This window comes from Podarcis liolepis (genome assembly GCF_965112155.1).
Source record: "Podarcis liolepis genome assembly, chromosome: 15".
In the NCBI taxonomy this organism is placed as follows: Eukaryota; Metazoa; Chordata; class Lepidosauria; order Squamata; family Lacertidae; genus Podarcis; species Podarcis liolepis.
Genome location: NC_139566.1, coordinates 39,060,299 through 39,077,671, shown reverse-complemented (window position 1 = coordinate 39,077,671; position 17,373 = coordinate 39,060,299). Strand labels below are relative to the sequence as shown.

The 17,373-nt window shown below is 43.1% G+C and overlaps 2 protein-coding genes across 3 annotated transcripts in view; both read right to left on the bottom strand.

The window, feature by feature from the left end:
* Positions 1–17,373, bottom strand: part of LOC310693947 (craniofacial development protein 2-like) — a 257,303-nt gene that overhangs the window by 94,296 nt on the left and 145,634 nt on the right. The gene's annotated exons all lie outside the window — the stretch shown is intronic.
* Positions 1–17,373, bottom strand: part of STX2 (syntaxin 2) — a 30,554-nt gene that overhangs the window by 7,476 nt on the left and 5,705 nt on the right. For both annotated transcript variants that reach the window (XM_083476503.1, XM_083476502.1), the window contains exons 2-8: positions 14,012–14,086; positions 11,878–11,977; positions 7,834–7,908; positions 5,780–5,853; positions 4,289–4,397; positions 2,605–2,678; positions 2,268–2,405 (exon numbers count right to left, since the gene is read on the bottom strand). In XM_083476503.1, the coding sequence (XP_083332629.1) occupies positions 2,268–2,405; positions 2,605–2,678; positions 4,289–4,397; positions 5,780–5,853; positions 7,834–7,908; positions 11,878–11,977; positions 14,012–14,086 (645 nt within the window). The remainder of the gene's footprint in view (positions 1–2,267; positions 2,406–2,604; positions 2,679–4,288; positions 4,398–5,779; positions 5,854–7,833; positions 7,909–11,877; positions 11,978–14,011; positions 14,087–17,373) is intronic.

The following is a 17,373-nucleotide window of genomic DNA, read 5'->3' as shown; positions in this document are numbered from 1 at the left end:
CAGGTCAAACACATGCTCCCCACGTGCATCCCAGAGACACGCACTGCACTGATGGGAAGTTATCTTTCTGCACATTCTATCCTCACAACCCTGGAATGTGCACTTCACATTGAGTTCATGAGGCATCGTGTCCTGACCTGTACTTTCTTTTCCTATCACCCTGGAATGTTCAGTTCACATTGAGTTCCTGACCTGTTCTTATCTTTCTGTATATTCTTTAAGTCTCGCTATATCAATATTAGCAATTGTTTAATAAGGAGGCTTTCATGCCTGTCTAACTCTGTGTTCCTTCTCCTAACCTTTTATCTACTGATGATTAATGTCTTATATGCAACCCTCGCTATGTATTTCAGCAACAAGCACATACGTAGCAATGCTGTAATATTCAATAAAAGGGACTCCCCAAGACTTGCTCGGGAGATGCCTCCCAGATGACACTTGCTACTCGTCTGTCGTTTATTTCAACCCAACACTGCACAGCACCTCAGCTTAGATGATGTCCTGCACAAGTCTGCCTAGGACCCTCGTACCTACGGGACCGCCTCTCCTGGTATGCCCCACGGAGGACCTTAAGGTCTATAAATAACAACACTTTGGCGGCCCCAAGCCTCAAGGAGGTTAGATTGGTTTCAACTAGGACCAGGGCCTTTTCAGCACTGGCCCCAACTTGGTGGAATGCTCTGTCACAAGAGACCAGGGCCCTACGGTATTGACATCTTTCCACAGGGCCTGCAAGACGGAGCTGTTCTGCCTGGCCTTCAGCTTAGACTCACTCTGACCCCTTATATGGGATTTGGTATAAAAATTTTGCCTTGGCGTTTTTGCTGGCCCATGTAGGACCAGCATGGACAGCTGGATCGGGTGAATATCTGATGTTTCCTCCCTTTATGGTCTTGATTTATGGGCTACTACAAAAATGAGGCTGAATTTTAAGCCGTATTTTAATTAACTGTTTGTTTGTTGTTGTTTTCTATTACGTTTTATTGTAATTTATATTTTGTGTTAGCCGCCCTGAGCCGGGGAGGGCAGGGTATAAATAAAAAAATTAAGAAATTAATTAAGATTAATGAAGTCTCCTGCCTGCCAGCATAACAGGCAGAAAGAGGCCATGATGCCATTCATGTCAATGGAAGGCGCTGTTGGTAGTGTGGTTTTCCTGCTCCATGTCTACTTTTTAGGTTTCTCTCTATGCACCAGGAGATAAGGTAACAGAATGCAGGTGCTGTTAAGATGGTGTGGGGGAATAGACAGACCAGAACTATGCAGCAGTCTGCTGGGAAACTCTCCTGCTGAAAGCTATAGTGAACAAGGTCTGAACAAGAGAGCTAATTCGTAAGGGAAAGAAGCACGTTTAGATTGTCAGTTTTCTCCAAACACTCGGAGACTGTTCTTGCTGGTTCAGGGCTAGGTTGGAGGCATGAGATATCCCTGCATGAACTTCCTTTAAAGCAATTCCAGTTAGAATGCCAGTATATATACATATAATATGATATCATGTTTGATGAACTAACTCGGGAAATGGCACATGGGGAAAAATGGGAATATTGCAGGAGTGTTACCTGTGCGGTTCTGTCCGTCAGCAGACATTATCAGCAGCAATAAACAGCAAAGTGTTAAAAAGCTCATTCAACGTTTCACTTCTGCACTGATAAAAGCCCCCAATAGGAGTCTAATTAACATGAAAAACCACAGAGCCCACCCAAAGCATCACATTACTTGGAGACTTGAGTCATTATTTGCTATAAGCCTGGTCAATCATAAGAAAGCAGTTATTACGCTTAGTAATAATTAAAAAACTAAGCTACCTGAATGCAACTGTTTATATAATCTCAAGGAAAAGAACTGAACAAGGAACTAAAGTGGATCTGAGTATCCGATTGGCTGCTACCCACAAAATCTGCATCAAACCTCCTTAAATATGCCATACAGCCAAAGCACAGTTGAGAAATGTATTACATTTTGAAAATACCCTTGTACATATTTTTTTATTTCCACCCCCCTTTTTTTTTTACTTTCCTCAAATGAAAGGAAAAGCAGCTCACAAAACAGAAAAACAGTTTGGGGGTTTTGCCTGCTAGTGATGACATCTCCCATTTTTGTGGCTGCTTTATCACACACCCTATGGGACACACCCTAAGTGCTTTTTTTTGGGGGGGGGGTCACATGTGTCCAATGCAATTAATTGACTGTTGCTCCAACTAGAAGACCTCAAACGTTTTATTAAAATACTGCACTGCAACAAATTAAGTTATAGTTTGGTCACATACCTGAACCTCAACAAGCATTGCCATGTCCATAAACATTTCATGCAGCTCATGTATACTGGATTCCAGTTTTATAATATCTTTGTGACGTGACTCGATTTCATCAAGAGCTTCTCTAGTAATTTTGGTGTCTAAAATAATCTTTGGGGAAGAAGAAAATATGCATTGGATTTTTTCATTTATTGGAGAAATAGTACACACACGCACAGAGAAAGACATTTAGGTTGTAAGCCTGTGAGCCGAACTTCTTAATTCTAAAAGCACACTGCCTTGTTTTCATTTTAAGCACTCCAGAAATATTATACATACAAGGGAAGCAAAGTAGGCGTGAAATACATACGTCAGAAGTGAAGATAGAAAGATTGCCACTTTCCAGCATTTCTTCCAGCTCTTCATCAGAAGTGCTTTTTCCAGCTAGTAAGAAATTATAGACGTCCATTTGTTACATGCTGCAAAATAACTACTTGCTCAGAAGCTGAAAGGAAACGTCAGCCTCTCACCAAGAGGAAATTGACAGTGTGGAGAGATGACTCCTCTTAAGCTACTTCATCAGAACAGCAACAGACGTATGCTTAGTATTTAAGTGGACAGCTTCTGCTACACTTCTACCAACAATTATTATTGCTGCATATTTATACAAAATATATTACTTCCTTCAAGTGCTCAGAGCACTTATATTATTCACAGTGGTGGAGGAAGCTGCTCGGGCGCCCAGGGGTGGGGCAAGGCGCACCGCAGGGCCTTCAGAGTCTGCCTGCCTCCTCCCACTCAGCCGCCCTACAGCTGAGGGAGAGGCAGTGGGTGGACTGTTTGGGGCAACGCGAAGCCTGCAGGTGCCCAAGCCACCGCGTCTCCCCCAGAAGAGATGTGTGGCTCGGGCGCACTGCAGGTGCCGCGGTAAGTGCCGCCTGGCATTTTGTCACCACCCTCAGTGGTGACACCAGGGGCAGACCGCACTCACCGCACCCCCTTCCTCTGCCCCTGATTATTCAGTAATCTTTTAAGAAGGGCTGGGAAACCTGTGGCCCTTCGAGATGTTGTTGAACTGCAAATCCACCACGACCACCACCACTGACCATTGGTCAGGCAAGCTGGGGATGATGGGAGTTGGGGGTCCAACAACCATTGGAGGGCTACAGGCTCCCCATCTGTGGTTTAAATAAGTTTCGTCAGCAGACCCTCCCACATTCTCAAGTGCAACTAAGGAGGACTAGAAACAAATGCATTACTGCCTGCCAACTTCATCTGCCTCATCCTCCAGAGGGAAGAACCTAGAAACTGGTCACCAATTGCCAAGGGACAGAGGAGACTGACGCACACAAGCACCAGCCTATCCACAACTATTATTGTATTTTGGGGTAGATTTTAATTGTAAGCCACCCTGAGAGCTGGAAAAAAACGGATCTAAATTGCTAATCGTGTTCAGTTCTCGTGCTACAGAAAGCAGGGATGGGAAAAAGTCAGGGATGGGAATCATGCAGTCCTCCAAGTGCTGCTGGACTCCTGAATCAGATAAGCCCCAGCCAGAATGGCCAATGGTGAGATGATGCTGGAAGTTGCATTCCAGCAACTTATGGAGAGCTGCAAGTTCGCCATCCTGGTAGTACGTTTTCCTAGCTGCAAGCATCTTACATGTCAGATTGCCTGGCACAGAGGAAGGGGTGGGATCAGCCCTAGTTAACAGAAGAACAAGCATTCAGATTATTCAGGACTATCACCACAATCATGTATGGATCAAGGAAGCAGTGCAGTTAACAACCCTGCTGCCCCATTCTGCAAATTTTATTGCAAAGTTCTCATTTGTATAGCATTTTTTGTATATATGCATTTTATTTATAAATATATTTGTATCTCACTATTCATAAAAAAATATGTAAGCAGTTTATGACATATACAAAATTAAAAACTACTTCTTTTGTTTAGGAGATCAGCTATTATAGATGGCTATTTTCTTAACTGCCTGTATAATCCTGACAGCACAGAAAAGCTTTCAGCAGTACTAAGCAATAAAGGAAATCCCTTACTTATTTCTAGCTGCCGCCGTATCTGATCCTTGGTACGTTCCCGAAAGCATGTCTGGGTTGTATTGTATGTTGTCATGACCTCCACAAACTTCCGGGCCAACACTGTATGCTGGGATTAGATATAAAATAACATTTGCAAAGTTACTTTTAGGACTTATTTTTGTATGTAAAGCATATTGCTCTTCCACATACCTATGAGCCCACCCCATCCCCAAAGGGCAGTTTAGGAGGATGCTGAGAGTTGTTTGCGATTCCACTGGCCCTTTCACAGAACTACAGTTTCCAAGGTTCCCTGGGGAGACTGGGTGATGATGAAACTAGCAGTCTGGAGCATAGCTACTGTAGCCTTTGCAATTTTGAAGCCAATTTTGAAGACGGAGCTGTTCCGCCTGGCCTTCGGTCTGGGCCCAGTTTGACCCCCCCCCCCCCTCTATGGGATCCTGTAAGTTATCTCTTTGGCCATTTTATCAGCTCATGTGGGACCAACATAGATAGCTGGCCCCGAGGAATATTTGAGGTTCCTGACCCCTATGGCTGTAATTCGTGGGCAGTCATTTAATTTTATCCTGATTCTAATTTTTAAGCTGTACTTTAATCAATTGTTTCATTGTGTTTTAATGTATTTGATATTTGATGTTAGCTGCCCTGAGCCCGGTTTTGGCCAGGGAGGGCAGGGTATACTGTATTTTTCGCTCTATAAGACGCACCTTTTCCCTCCTAAAAAGTAAGGGGAAATGTGTGTGCGTCTTATGGAGTGAATGCAGGCTGCGCAGGTATCCCAGGAGCCAGAACAGCAAGAGGGATCGCTGCTTTCACTGCGCAGCGATCCCTCTTGCTGTTCTGACTTTGCTGAAGAGGTGCTGCGTGGAGAGGGAGAGCTGCCAGCGCCCCTTCAGCGAAGTGGGAGGAGAAACAGAGCCCCTTCCATTTCTCCTCCCGCGTTGCTGGAGAGGCGCTGCGCAGAGAGGGGGAGTATTTTTTTCCTTGTTCTCCTCCTCTAAAACCAGGTGCGTCTTATGGTCAGGAGCGTCTTATAGAGCGAAAAATACGGTAAATAAAAATTTAGTTATTTACTTACTTACAATTATGCAGAAGGCACTGCTCGTTCCAAAAGCAGGCCAACCCACTTTGGGAGGATAGCAAAGAACTGACATTGGACCAGTGCAGACCTTGCAGCTCTAAAGGGAAACAGCTGTGCAGGGTCATGCTGGCAGCCTCAAGACAGCGGGGAGCTGTCTAATGACTGCTTTGCTGATCACCCAGATGCAGCACAGCTCACATCCAGGCATCTAGTTCTGTGAATCATCCCCTTTGTTTCCCATTTTAGTGCTTGCGGGGGACTTAACTTTCAAACTGAATTATTTTGAACACACACAAAATAATGAGAAAATAAACCATAAACTCAAGCAGAAAAGAGCTACTATTTCCTAACACACACATCTCTCTCTCTCTCTAAAATTCTCTTCAGGGCACCTACCAGCCGTACCATACCTGTGATTTTCGTATTCTGACATCAGCTGAAGTTCGATTCACATTCTCATGTCGAGCTAAATTTTGTTCTATGGCTGCAAAACAGACAAAAGCAATTCGTAGAACTTAAGATGCCACACACAGTTACTACCCTTCACTCCCTACCATAAAAATGGAAATTGCATTAAAAAATTACATTTCCTACAGAATCAAAACTCAGTCAAGAATTAAATCCTATAAATAGCAAATGAATCGCCTAAGAGCCTAACCCTATTTAGCCAAAACAGCACTATCAATGCACAAGAAAGAGGGAGATTGCAGGAGGCCAGGAGGGGGGCATCAAATTTTAAGTATCAATTATTTTTTCATAAATAACTTTAAAAGGCTGGGCTGGGATGGACACAATAAAAGCTATTCAGTGAGGACAGAGGATGCCCAGTGTGTACAGAATGCTGTCTGTTGGGCATAGGAAAATTGACAAGCAGGAGAAAAATGCAAAATCCTACAAGAGGCCATAGCTGGCTGACTAGCTGAAACTCTGTACAGGAGGACCCGGCGCTGCAAATTTCTGTTGTTTGTTAGTTTGAAACAACAGAGGCTGGAGAGCCAGCTTGGAAACATGTGGCTAGCTGGAAAGAGCCAGCTGCTATGCTTGCTGTTGCAATTTTCATAATAATCATTATATTATCAAGAATCTGGAAGGTCATTTCTACTTTTTAATATACAGTCGTACCGTGGTTCTCGAACGCCTTGCGACTCGAAAATTTTGGCTCCCAAATGCTGCAGACCCAGAAGTGAATGTTCCAGTTTGCGAATGTTTTTTGGAAGCCAAACGTCCGACGCAGCTTCCACAACTTCTGATTGAGTGCAAGAAGCTCCTGCAGCCAATCAGAAGCCACACCTTGGTTTTTGAACGTTTTCAGAAGTCAAACGGACTTCTGGAATGTATTTCGTCCGAGAACCAAGGTACGACTGCAATTTGTTTGAAGAATAGCAGTTATCTTCCGATGCAGTGGGGGACAGAAGAAGGGAGCCTTTAGGGGAAACTCACATTGTTACTAGAATGGAAGCTGGAATTTTTTTTTTTTTTAAAAAAGATTCTACCTGCCAGATACAAACTGCCCCTTATGCTGCTCACCATGCCTCTGTGGATCTTTACACTGGCCTCTTTGCTTTCGCTGTGAAGCAGGCCTGCAAGCAGCCTGTGGCCCTTGAAGTCAAATTTTGCCCACCACCCTGTGGTCAGTCTCGTTTCTGCAGTTCCAGGCTGTCAGCGACAGCAACCACTATCGTTATGTGACGTGTTTCCTCCTCGGCAGCAGTTGGCCAGTGGAAAGAGGAAGGATGGCACTGGACCGCAGTACTAAAGGTAAAGGTAAAGGGACCCCTGACCATTAGGTCCAGTCGTGGCCGACTCTGGGGTTGCGGCGCTCGTCTCGCTTTATTGGCCAAGGGAGCCGGCGTACAGCTTCCGGGTCATGTGGCCAGCATGACAAAGCTGTTTCTAGCGAACCAGAGCAGCACACAGAAACGCCGTTTACCTTCCCGCCGGAGCAGTACCTATTTATCTACTTGCACTCTGACGTGCTTTTGAACTGCTAGGTTGGCAGGAGCAGGGATGGAGCAACGGGAGCTCACCCCGTCGCGGGGATTCGAACCGCCGACCTTCTGATTGGCAAGTCCTAGGCTCTGTGGTTTATCCCACAGAGCCACCCATTCAGGCAGTGAGGAGCCGGGGGGGGGGGAGAGAACAGAACAAAGCTTTGCCTACACAAACCATGGTTTGCTTGGTAATCTGTATAACTTATAGCTAACTCTTGGTTTGTTAAACAAACCACAGCTTAGTGCTACGTGTGAAACAGACCATTCGTGAGCTACCATTTTTGCCTGGCAGGCTGTGTTTGGCTTGACTAGCAGCAAGTTGTGCACACCTGCTGTAAGACTATAAAAGCCTACCAATGACACCGTTACACAACTATGGCCTGACTTGTGTTACTTTGCACTCAGCTATGTGACACAGTATTTTAGGAATCAGGCCTTTAGTGTGCTATAGATGTTACAATAACAGCACTTACTTTTCAACTTAGCACGAACGATATTTGCTGTTTTCCTGATCTCTTTGTTCAGTTCTTCAAGTTCTTCCTTTGTTTCTTAAAAAGGAGGAATTTTGAAACATCTTTTAGAGCTGTTTATGACAAATGACAGCTTAAGTATAAGCTTTGCTTATTAAGTGCTCCTGCCCCTCGGAAAACAGCCACCAAATTCTGCAATGTTCTTATTTAGACTAGTCTCTTTTATTGTCTTGTATTATGAAAAAACATTAATAAACAATTAATTAAAAGAAAGAAAACAGTACCCAGACACCGTGGTGTGCTGTTTCTGGCTAAAGGATCCCCAGACCCTGCAGAGAGCCTTGCACCAGAAAGAACACTGCCCTGCTCCAGGCTCATCCTATATGGCTGAAATGATCCTGGACTGAGTCAATGCAAAGGGGTTGCAGGCCCCTGCTTCCTATGTCTCATGGCAAGGGCCACAGGCAGAGAAAGAGAAGATGGAGGAAGCCTGCTTCCATCTCCTAGGAGCCAGAAAGAACTGCAGAAATACAGTGGTGCCTCGCAAGACGAAAATAATCCGTTCCGTGAGTCTCTTCGTCTAGCGGTTTTTTCGTCTTGTGAAGCAACCCTATTAGCGGCTTAGCGGATTATCGCTATTAGCGGTTTAGCGGCTATTAAAGGCTTAGCGGCTTAGCGGCTAAAAGGCTATTAGTGGCTTAGAAAAAGGGGGGGAGCGAAAAAAACCGCAAGACGTTTTCATCTTGCGAAGCAAGCCCATAGGGAAATTCGTCTTGCAAAGCGCATCGAAAAACGGAAAACCCTTTCGTCTAGCGGGTTTTTCGTCTTGCGAGGCATTCGTCTTGCGGGGCACCACTGTAATTTGGCTCCAACTGCAAGTTGCCCTGGAACAGCAGAGTGGGGGGAAAGCACACTCTGGACTCTGCCATTAACTAGGGGACTAAGGACTGCTGGAATGATTTGTTTACTTAAAGACTGGGAGAGACCTGGCTTCAATACCACTGAGATCATGCAACTTGAAAAAGTGAATTTACTTTATTACAGTCACAGACCAGCATAAGCAAAGCATCTAAATTGAAAAAGTGAAATCTGAAATGGTTTGCTTTATTCTACCCTTACTGCTCGTTTTCCCTTTTGTGTTGTGTCTATTTCTATTGGTTTATTTGGTCTACAGCCTTTAAATATTCGTGTCTATTAGACACTGAGCCTGCAGGCAAGGACTGCCTTATCTTTTGACACCTGCACTTTATTAGTGATTAAAAAATAATAATTCCAGTTTTATATCATCTTACAAATCCAGCTAGCAGACAAGAAGCAGCTGCAATCAATTTACACTTTACATAACTACAGACATCCGTTTAAAATTTAAATGATTTCTTATAAAACAATGCTCTATATATCTGAGCCTGCATTAGCGGATCATTGTCGTCCCACCCTCTGCCAGCCAAACAACTGTACCAAGCACTGCTTCGTATTTCTCTAGAGAATAGTGTATGCTGCATTTAGCTCATTCTGCTCTTAGATGTATAGAGAGCTAAAATTAGCTCATGATCACAACTGTTAGGGAAACAAGTGGATTTTTAAAAGACTCGTGCTCAATAGGCACAGCACAGTTAAGCCAAATAACTAAGTTTCTTTTTAAAAAAATAAATAAATTCTACCTTACCTCTAGGCATGCTTACTTGAAAGCAAGATTTCAGTGGAAACGCACTACCAGCCTTAGACCCACAAATGCTGATGGAACTACCCTAGCTTAAATCCTTGCGTTTTCATTTTATCTGGACTCTAGGTTTGGATGGGAGGGCCTGATCCGAAGATCTGAGGTAGCAGCGAGTAAGCATTTGGGATGAAAAGGTATAGATTGCTCTGTCAGGACAATAAAAGATGCTATTCCAGCACTATCAGGCTGAGGCAGGCCTCAATGGATGGAGTGCCTCAGTTCGGGCCCATGCAATTTTTTAACCATGACCTCAATACAGCACCATTTTTTTATGGTTGCAGTATAAAAAACAAATCATACACAACACAGGGCAGGGATCAGCAGAGGCAAGGGGGGGCTGTGTGTGTGCCTGCGTGTGTGCATGTCTCTGTCCATGTGCATGACAGCATGCTGGTTAGAGTGTGAGATGGTCACACCCACTTTCAACGACACATGCTGCTGGCATGGAGTCTCCGAGGGTTGGCCAAGGGTGAATGCAGCCCTCAGGCCAAAGCAACCTAGCCAGCCTTGCTCTCTGGGGAAAGAGAAACTCATCATCACATCCTCCTTTTCCAGTCCTGTCCCTACAAGTGTTACAAGATGCACTTGCCTTCTTCATAAAAGCTGGCCTAACACTCTTTCTCCTGTTACAGATAGGTAGCCGTGTTGGTCTGCCATAGTCAAAATAAAAAAATTCCTTCCAGTAGCACCTTAAAGACCAACTAAGTTAGTTCTTGGTATGAGCTTTCGTGTGCATGTGTATCTGAAGAAGTGTGCATGCACACGAAAGCTCATACCAAGAACTAACTTAGTTGGTCTTTAAGGTGCTACTGGAAGGAATTTTTTTATTTTGACTCTTTCTCCTGATATGCTACTCTTGTTTGCAAGGTGCAAGTGGGTGTTTTTTTGTTGCTTTTTCACAGGGTATGGCGTGGACTAGTGATGTGAGGTAAGAATATTCTCTGTTGAATATTCTCGAGAATGAGAATATTCTTGAGAATATTCTCTGCTAGAAAATTCTCTCCTGAGAATATTCTCCACAACTGTAAATTCTAACATAAAGAGCAGTTTTACAACCCACATTTAAAAAACCTATAATAAATCAAGCTGTGATATTGCCAGTATAAGTAATGAATAATGATATTTTTTTATCCAGTTACATAATTGGGCATTGGGTCATTCACCATTTGTGTTTTATTTGCTGGAAATAATAGTATTTATTTTAAAATTTATATTGATTTTATTAGTGTTGCACTAAAAATACTGTACCATATAGTTATGCTTATTAAAGAATGTACTCAAGTAGCGGACCTGAGGTTTTTTTTTTTAATTCCTTCCACTTTAAAAGCTACACTTCATACATACACAACATAATTAGAATTCCAAGTTGATGGTAAATATACGGTTAGTAGCAGGCTTAGTGATTAACGTGAGTCATTCATGTTGAATTTTCAATTTCAAGTTTGGTGCAAAAAAATAAAAGAATGTAATTCACTGCACTGCCCCAGTGAATAAATGTGTCTGTACAGTTTTTGGTTGCCATCTGAACAAGTTTACCCATGAATAAACATGTATATTAACTAATTATGTCATTTTCAATGCATTAAAATGAATATTCTCCTATTTTAAATGAAAATTCTCCAATATTCTCATTAATCGAAAATATTCACGAGAATATTCTCCAAAAGATTATTCTCGAGAATTTAACATCACTAGTGTGGACCACTCCAACACCACAACCTGCAGAATGGAGCACTAGTCTAGGAGAAGCGTAGCCACCTAGTTCCACAAAATGTATAACTAGCTGTGCTGACTGCCCCCTGGCCATATAGAAAGCATTTAGGGAGCCAGAGCATCAGCTTAAAACCACAAACTTTTCCCCTCCTTGGGAGCACCTTGCAATGTTTCCTGCAAAATATAATGTTGTATAGCAAACATTACGCCGAGACCAAAGTTTCCTTGTGGATTTCGTGAGAAATGGCAGGAGCTGGCTAAGGCCTGATGATTCTTTCTCACAGCATCCACAAAAGGGGGAAAGCAAATAAATAAATTAAATGCCCCTAATAACCCCAATCATGGCAGAATGCCACACTGAGAAGCACAGTTTCCTGCACAGGCACTGGTTGCTGGGGACAGGTGTGGTTCACAGATTCCTAGTGTGTGCAAGCACCAAAGAGGTTACAGAGGAGGCAGTGCCACCCACAGAAAACACCTGGACCTTTCCAAGGTAGGCTTGCCTTCCAAGTTAGATGCTATTCTAGCTTCACTTGCTAACCCATCACAGACTATAACCTTTCATGCAAATTTAGTGAGCATGCATTTTCAGAGTCACAAAATGAAAAGCTTACTGTCTTTAGGATGTGTGGCAGAAAGAATAACGCTGTGCTTCTTCTTCACATCTTCCACAACGTCTGCTATTTTGGTAATGTACTTTCTAACTTCCTCAACCTTTAAAGAGAACATGAACGGGAGAGAGAAATGAATAAATTCAGTGAAGGGAGAGGTACCATAGCTTTGCTTTTAATCACAATGAGTCAATAATCCGTTGCAATACTAAATCCACAGTTCATTTGTCTGCATGGGTCCATTAGGTAGCGCCTAGCAAAAGATGATATCCTAGAACAAGGAGGAACAACAACACACCCCTTTTCTGTCAGTGAAGCAGGGTATTTTCCATTTCATAAGTTTATCAGTAATAATAACTGGACACCAACTGCTGATACAATATTAGGCAAGCTTGGCTGTTTCAGAAGTTTTTAGCTTTGTTTACCAAGTACAAGTAAAATAAGCATGCTAAATAGGACCAATCTCTTGGGTATCAGAAATTTCCCAGAAAACTCATATTACAGTTTGCTGTAAGCAGTGGTTTTTTCTGGGGGGGACGCATACATTTTGCAAATCTAAGTTTGGCCTCATTAAGGGGCAGTATTTCAATATGAGTAGGAAAATGAGAGTACCCCTAAACATTTTTAAAGAAAAAAAGCACTGGCTGTAAGTCAAGCTACAATCAATATATTGTACAAATTTATCTAAGACATTTTCACATCATGTTATGTTATCATTATTTCAATGTGATAGGAGTGCTCCAAAGTAAAAGTACCGTATTTTCTGAGAGCAACTAGAATAGCTCAGTCAGTAGAACATGAGACTCTTAATCTTAGGGTCAAGGGTTCGAGCCCCAAGTTGGACAAAAAGATGCCCGTATTGCTAGAGGTTGGGGCTGGACGACCCTTGTGGTCCCTTTCAACTCTAGAATTCTATGATTCATCCTTCCCCTGTCTGGCTCTTTTGAATTTGTTCACAGATTCCGATCGAGACCCAAATAACAAGGAACTGATTTCACATCTTTTGACAGCAACCCATCTCACAATTGTCACGTTTTGGTAGACATTTGATCTCAATAATCTGGACTACTGGTATTCCAAGACTTGGCAAATTGCCCTTCTTGGGGAAAAAACTCTCACGTAAGTTAAAAGTGCTTCAGATCACTTGTTCGTCATTTGGTCTAATTTTATTTTATATACAAACACAGTGGCTCAGGTGTGTCAGGTACCACAGGTCTATGCAAGTGTTTGGAATGAGTACTGCTGACGGTTGGGGTTGTGTAAAATGAAAATATGTAATTGTTTTGATTTAGGCCACACTTCCTTTCCCTTTAATATGTTTTGTTATTGACTTAGTAAACTACATATTCCTTTATTTCCAACTTTGACAACTCCCAGCTTTTCTTTTTAAATTATTTTTTCTTTCTTTTATTTTTTTCTGAGCCTATTTGTAGTTATTACAATTTAATTAAAAATGTTGGGAGGGGGCAAATTAATTCAATTTATTACCCACCCAGGTAAGTTACAGAAGCCCTGGTCAAAGAAAGAGGAAAGATATTGCTGGTGAAAGGTGATCGTTACTTCACCAAGTTGTGATGGTTCTCTTATACATATGCCAGGACTGAGATGAAGGTTGGAAAACAGCAAGGAGAGAATTACCTTTAAACTAGGAACACAGAATATTTGGAACTCACTTCGATTAACATCGGCCAACCTCTGTCACCCAGAACTCATCTTCAAACCCAAGTTCAGAGGTTCCAAAACCAGGAGTGGGGGACTTTTTTGACCAGGAGGGCAAGATATTTATGCCCCTGTCCCCTGTGGGTGGTTGAAACTTTGACATGTGGATGCAACCATCCACCTGTCAGTTATCTGGCATTGTAATGGAATCAATTGATAGAGACCTATCAAAGCTGGTCCATGAGGGTGGGGTGGTAGAGATAATTCCTCCCTGTATGCAACACTTCCCAAACACCCGTCAACCGGCTGATTGTCAGGCATTTGAAAAGGGATGCATGCTGAGCAAGCTTTGCAGCCTTTAGAAGTGCCAAGCACAGGGGTCTCTTCCAACTCTACAATTCTATGATTTACTGCATTAAATAAATATGATTATTACAATATGTAGCTCCTTCTTGGTTGTCTCTTGCATGCATCTTACCTGCTGGAAGAAGTCTTCCATATAATGGTCATTTTCAACAACAACAGATGCCTCTCCATCTTCATTTTGGGTGCGCTTTAAAAAAACAAGTAGTATGTTATTCAAAGATATCCATAAAAACACTGGTAGGGAACTTTTGGCCCTCCTGATGTTGCTGAACTACAACTCCCATCACCTCCAACAAGCATGGCTAATGGCCAGGGAAGATGGGAGTTGTAGTTCGGGAACATCTGGAGGGCCAGAGGTTCCTAGTGCCTGCATTAAAAGAAGCAAATTTGTTTCAACCTCAAGACGAAAAGAAAAGATAATTTCTAGCTTTGCAAGCTATTATACTTGCAAGCTATTATACAGCAATAAAATTGGCTATCACTTTGTCCTTGTGTAAAACAACATGTTTTACTAATCAAACTACATTTTAAATGTAGTACTTGATGTACTGAACCACACTTAAAACACTGACAACAAAAAATCATTACTGATTTTCCCTCATTTGCAATAAACAGGCCTTTCCCTCCTGTGCTCCCTGCACCCCCATGACTCACTGGAAAGACGTAGAAGAAGCTTATGGCACACAAGACAGATCGGAAATATTTATTCCTCAAACTTTCCTATGAAGTCTTTGGAGAATAACTTATGAAATGTTTTTTTCCCAATTAAGCACTTCCTAATTATGTAGTTAAGGCTGCAATCCTATGCACACTTACTAGGGAGCAAGTCTAAGAAAAACCAGCGGGGCTAACATCTGTTAACCAAATTCTCCATTCTGCTTTGCTTGAATAAGTCCCGTTTTCTATAGCCACCTCAGCACCCAGCGGCCCTGGAGGAACAACTTATCATCGTTCTAGCTTAGACTGACGGTTGCATCTGGGACAGTTCCCTGATCCGAACTCTACTCAGCTGAGTGGTTGGTTGTCTCCTCGAAATTGTGTGTTTGTGTCTGTGGCTGCAATGCAAAGTACAAAGTACCCACAAAGTACCCTCCCATGCAAGTGGCGCTGTGGGTTAAACCACAGAGCCTAGGGCTTGCCGACCAGAAGGTTGGTGGTTTGAATCCCCGTGACGGGATGAGCTCCTGTTGCTCAGTCCTTGCTCCTGCCAACCTAGCAGTTCGAAAGCACATCAAAGTGCAAGTAGATAAATAGGTACCGCTCCAGCGGGAAGGTAAACGGCGTTTCCGTGCGCTGCTCTGGTTTGCCAGAAGCGGCTGAGTCATGCTGGCCACATGACCCGGAAGCTGTATGCCGGCTCCCTCGGCCAATAAAGCGAGATGAGCGCCGCAACCCCAGAGTCGGCCACGACTGGACCTAATGGTCAGGGGTCCCTTTATCTTTACCTAAACATGCAATACAACCAAAGCCTGCGTTCTACAAGCACTGGGCATGTGAAGGAGTTTGGCAGCATTTCAAAAAACTGATACATGGCTTTTTTAAAAAAAACAACAACTTCAAAGTAATTTACAAAAACAATAAAACAGTAAAATTGTAAGAAAAATGAACGCTAATTCAAGACTTTCAAAAAGTTAAAATAAAAATAGGCTTAAGGCTTCTGATTGTGCGTTGGCAGCTACCCAACCCAAACCTTACATTTCATACTACATCAGGTATGGAGAAAGGGCCTTGCGGGTCCATGGGCTAGAGGTTCCCTGCCCCTGCAATAGCTTAACTGAAAGATGCAAAACAATAACGACAACAATAACAACAACCCTGTATTCCAATCACACCCACATGACAGTGATAAAGCAACTTTGGATGTAGCTAAATCAAATAGGAACAGCCTATCCTGAAGGGTTATTGGGAAAACAGGATAGGTATATTGCACTGCTTTGGTGCTCTCCAGAATACAGATGCAAAAGCCGAAGGCATAATTCTCCAAACGCCATTTCATGAGTTTCCACCAATGCTAAAACAAAAGACCTCTCTCTCACACCCTCAACACCTCCCTCTCAACTTTTGCTGCGTCAGGAAGAGATAAGAATAGGCGGAAGGAAAGCATATATGTATCTCTCTCTCACTCACACACACTGCTTGAATGCCCACTTGTAAACATACAAAAAATGCAGGCAGATGTAGTACTTTCATTGTTCCCAAAGGAAGCTTGAACGCCTCTGGCCCTCCTAACTTTGCTGAAGTGCAATTCTCATCATCCCTCCCTGTTGGCCACGCTGGCAGGGGCTGGTGAGTGTTGGGAGTCCAACAGCCTCTGGAAGAGCCACGCAATCCCTATCCCTTTCCCCATGGGCATAAAACAGAGAAATAATCTTATCTGCATCTGTAACTGCTATAACGGGGGCTGATCTGAACAACGGAGGGGCGTTTCTGCTCCTCAGGGGACTGATTCTCACACTAGCAACCTGCCTCTTAACTATACCACTTCAAACTCACAAGTCCAAAGGTTTTTCTGTATACAGTGGTGCCTCGCAAGCCGAAATTAATCCGTTCCGCGAGTCTCTTCGTCTTGCGGTTTTTTCGTCTTGCGAAGCACGGCTATTAGCGGCTTAGTGGCTATTAGCGGCTATTAACAGCTTAGCGGCTATTAACGGCTTAGCGGCTTTAAGAAAAAGGAAACAAACTCGCAAGAACTCACAAGACATTTCGTCTTGCGAAGCAAGCCCATAGGGAAATTCGTCTTGCGGAACGACTCAAAAAACGGAAAAATCTTTCGTCTTGCGCGTTTTTCGTCTTGCGAGGCATTCGTCTTGCGAGGTACCACTGTAAAACCAAAGACAAGAATCCCTGCACATAGCAAGTATTGTAATAAAGCGAGTTAAGCATTATTATTATTTGTTCCCCAGTGCTAGTGCATGTAAAAGTGATGTTTACACTATACAGTAGTCTATTATGTCAAGTCCTGCTGGCTGCAGGAGTGAGAGGGGGAAAGCCCAGTTCCAGCCCCAGTCAGCTCCACTCCCGTGGCCAGAAGCAGAATAGTGGAGGACTTCCTTCCCCTGGAAGTGGCCAGACTGCCCATGTCCTCGTAAGGAGCAATATCTTTGACATGCAATATAATAAGGTGTGCTTGTATTGATAAAGCATACATGATATTTTACAGAGTAAACCAAGAAGAAATTGGGTCAAAAGACAGAGAAACAGCCACAGGAACACACAAATGGGAAACAAGAAATGCGAGAGTTGGGGCAATGGAAACGAATGCAGTGCATGTGGGTAGGCAGCTGCATTTTGAGACTGGGGTAGAGGACCACGGGGTGAAATAAGATGAGATCAGCACAGGATCCACAAAAACTTGGACTAACACTCAATTTCCCATCATGCCTTTACTTGAAATTTTCAAGGCTAATCTGTTGCTTTTCCTTTGCACGCTATCCTTGCCACATGGCAACCCTTCCTGACCCATATTTCCTGTTT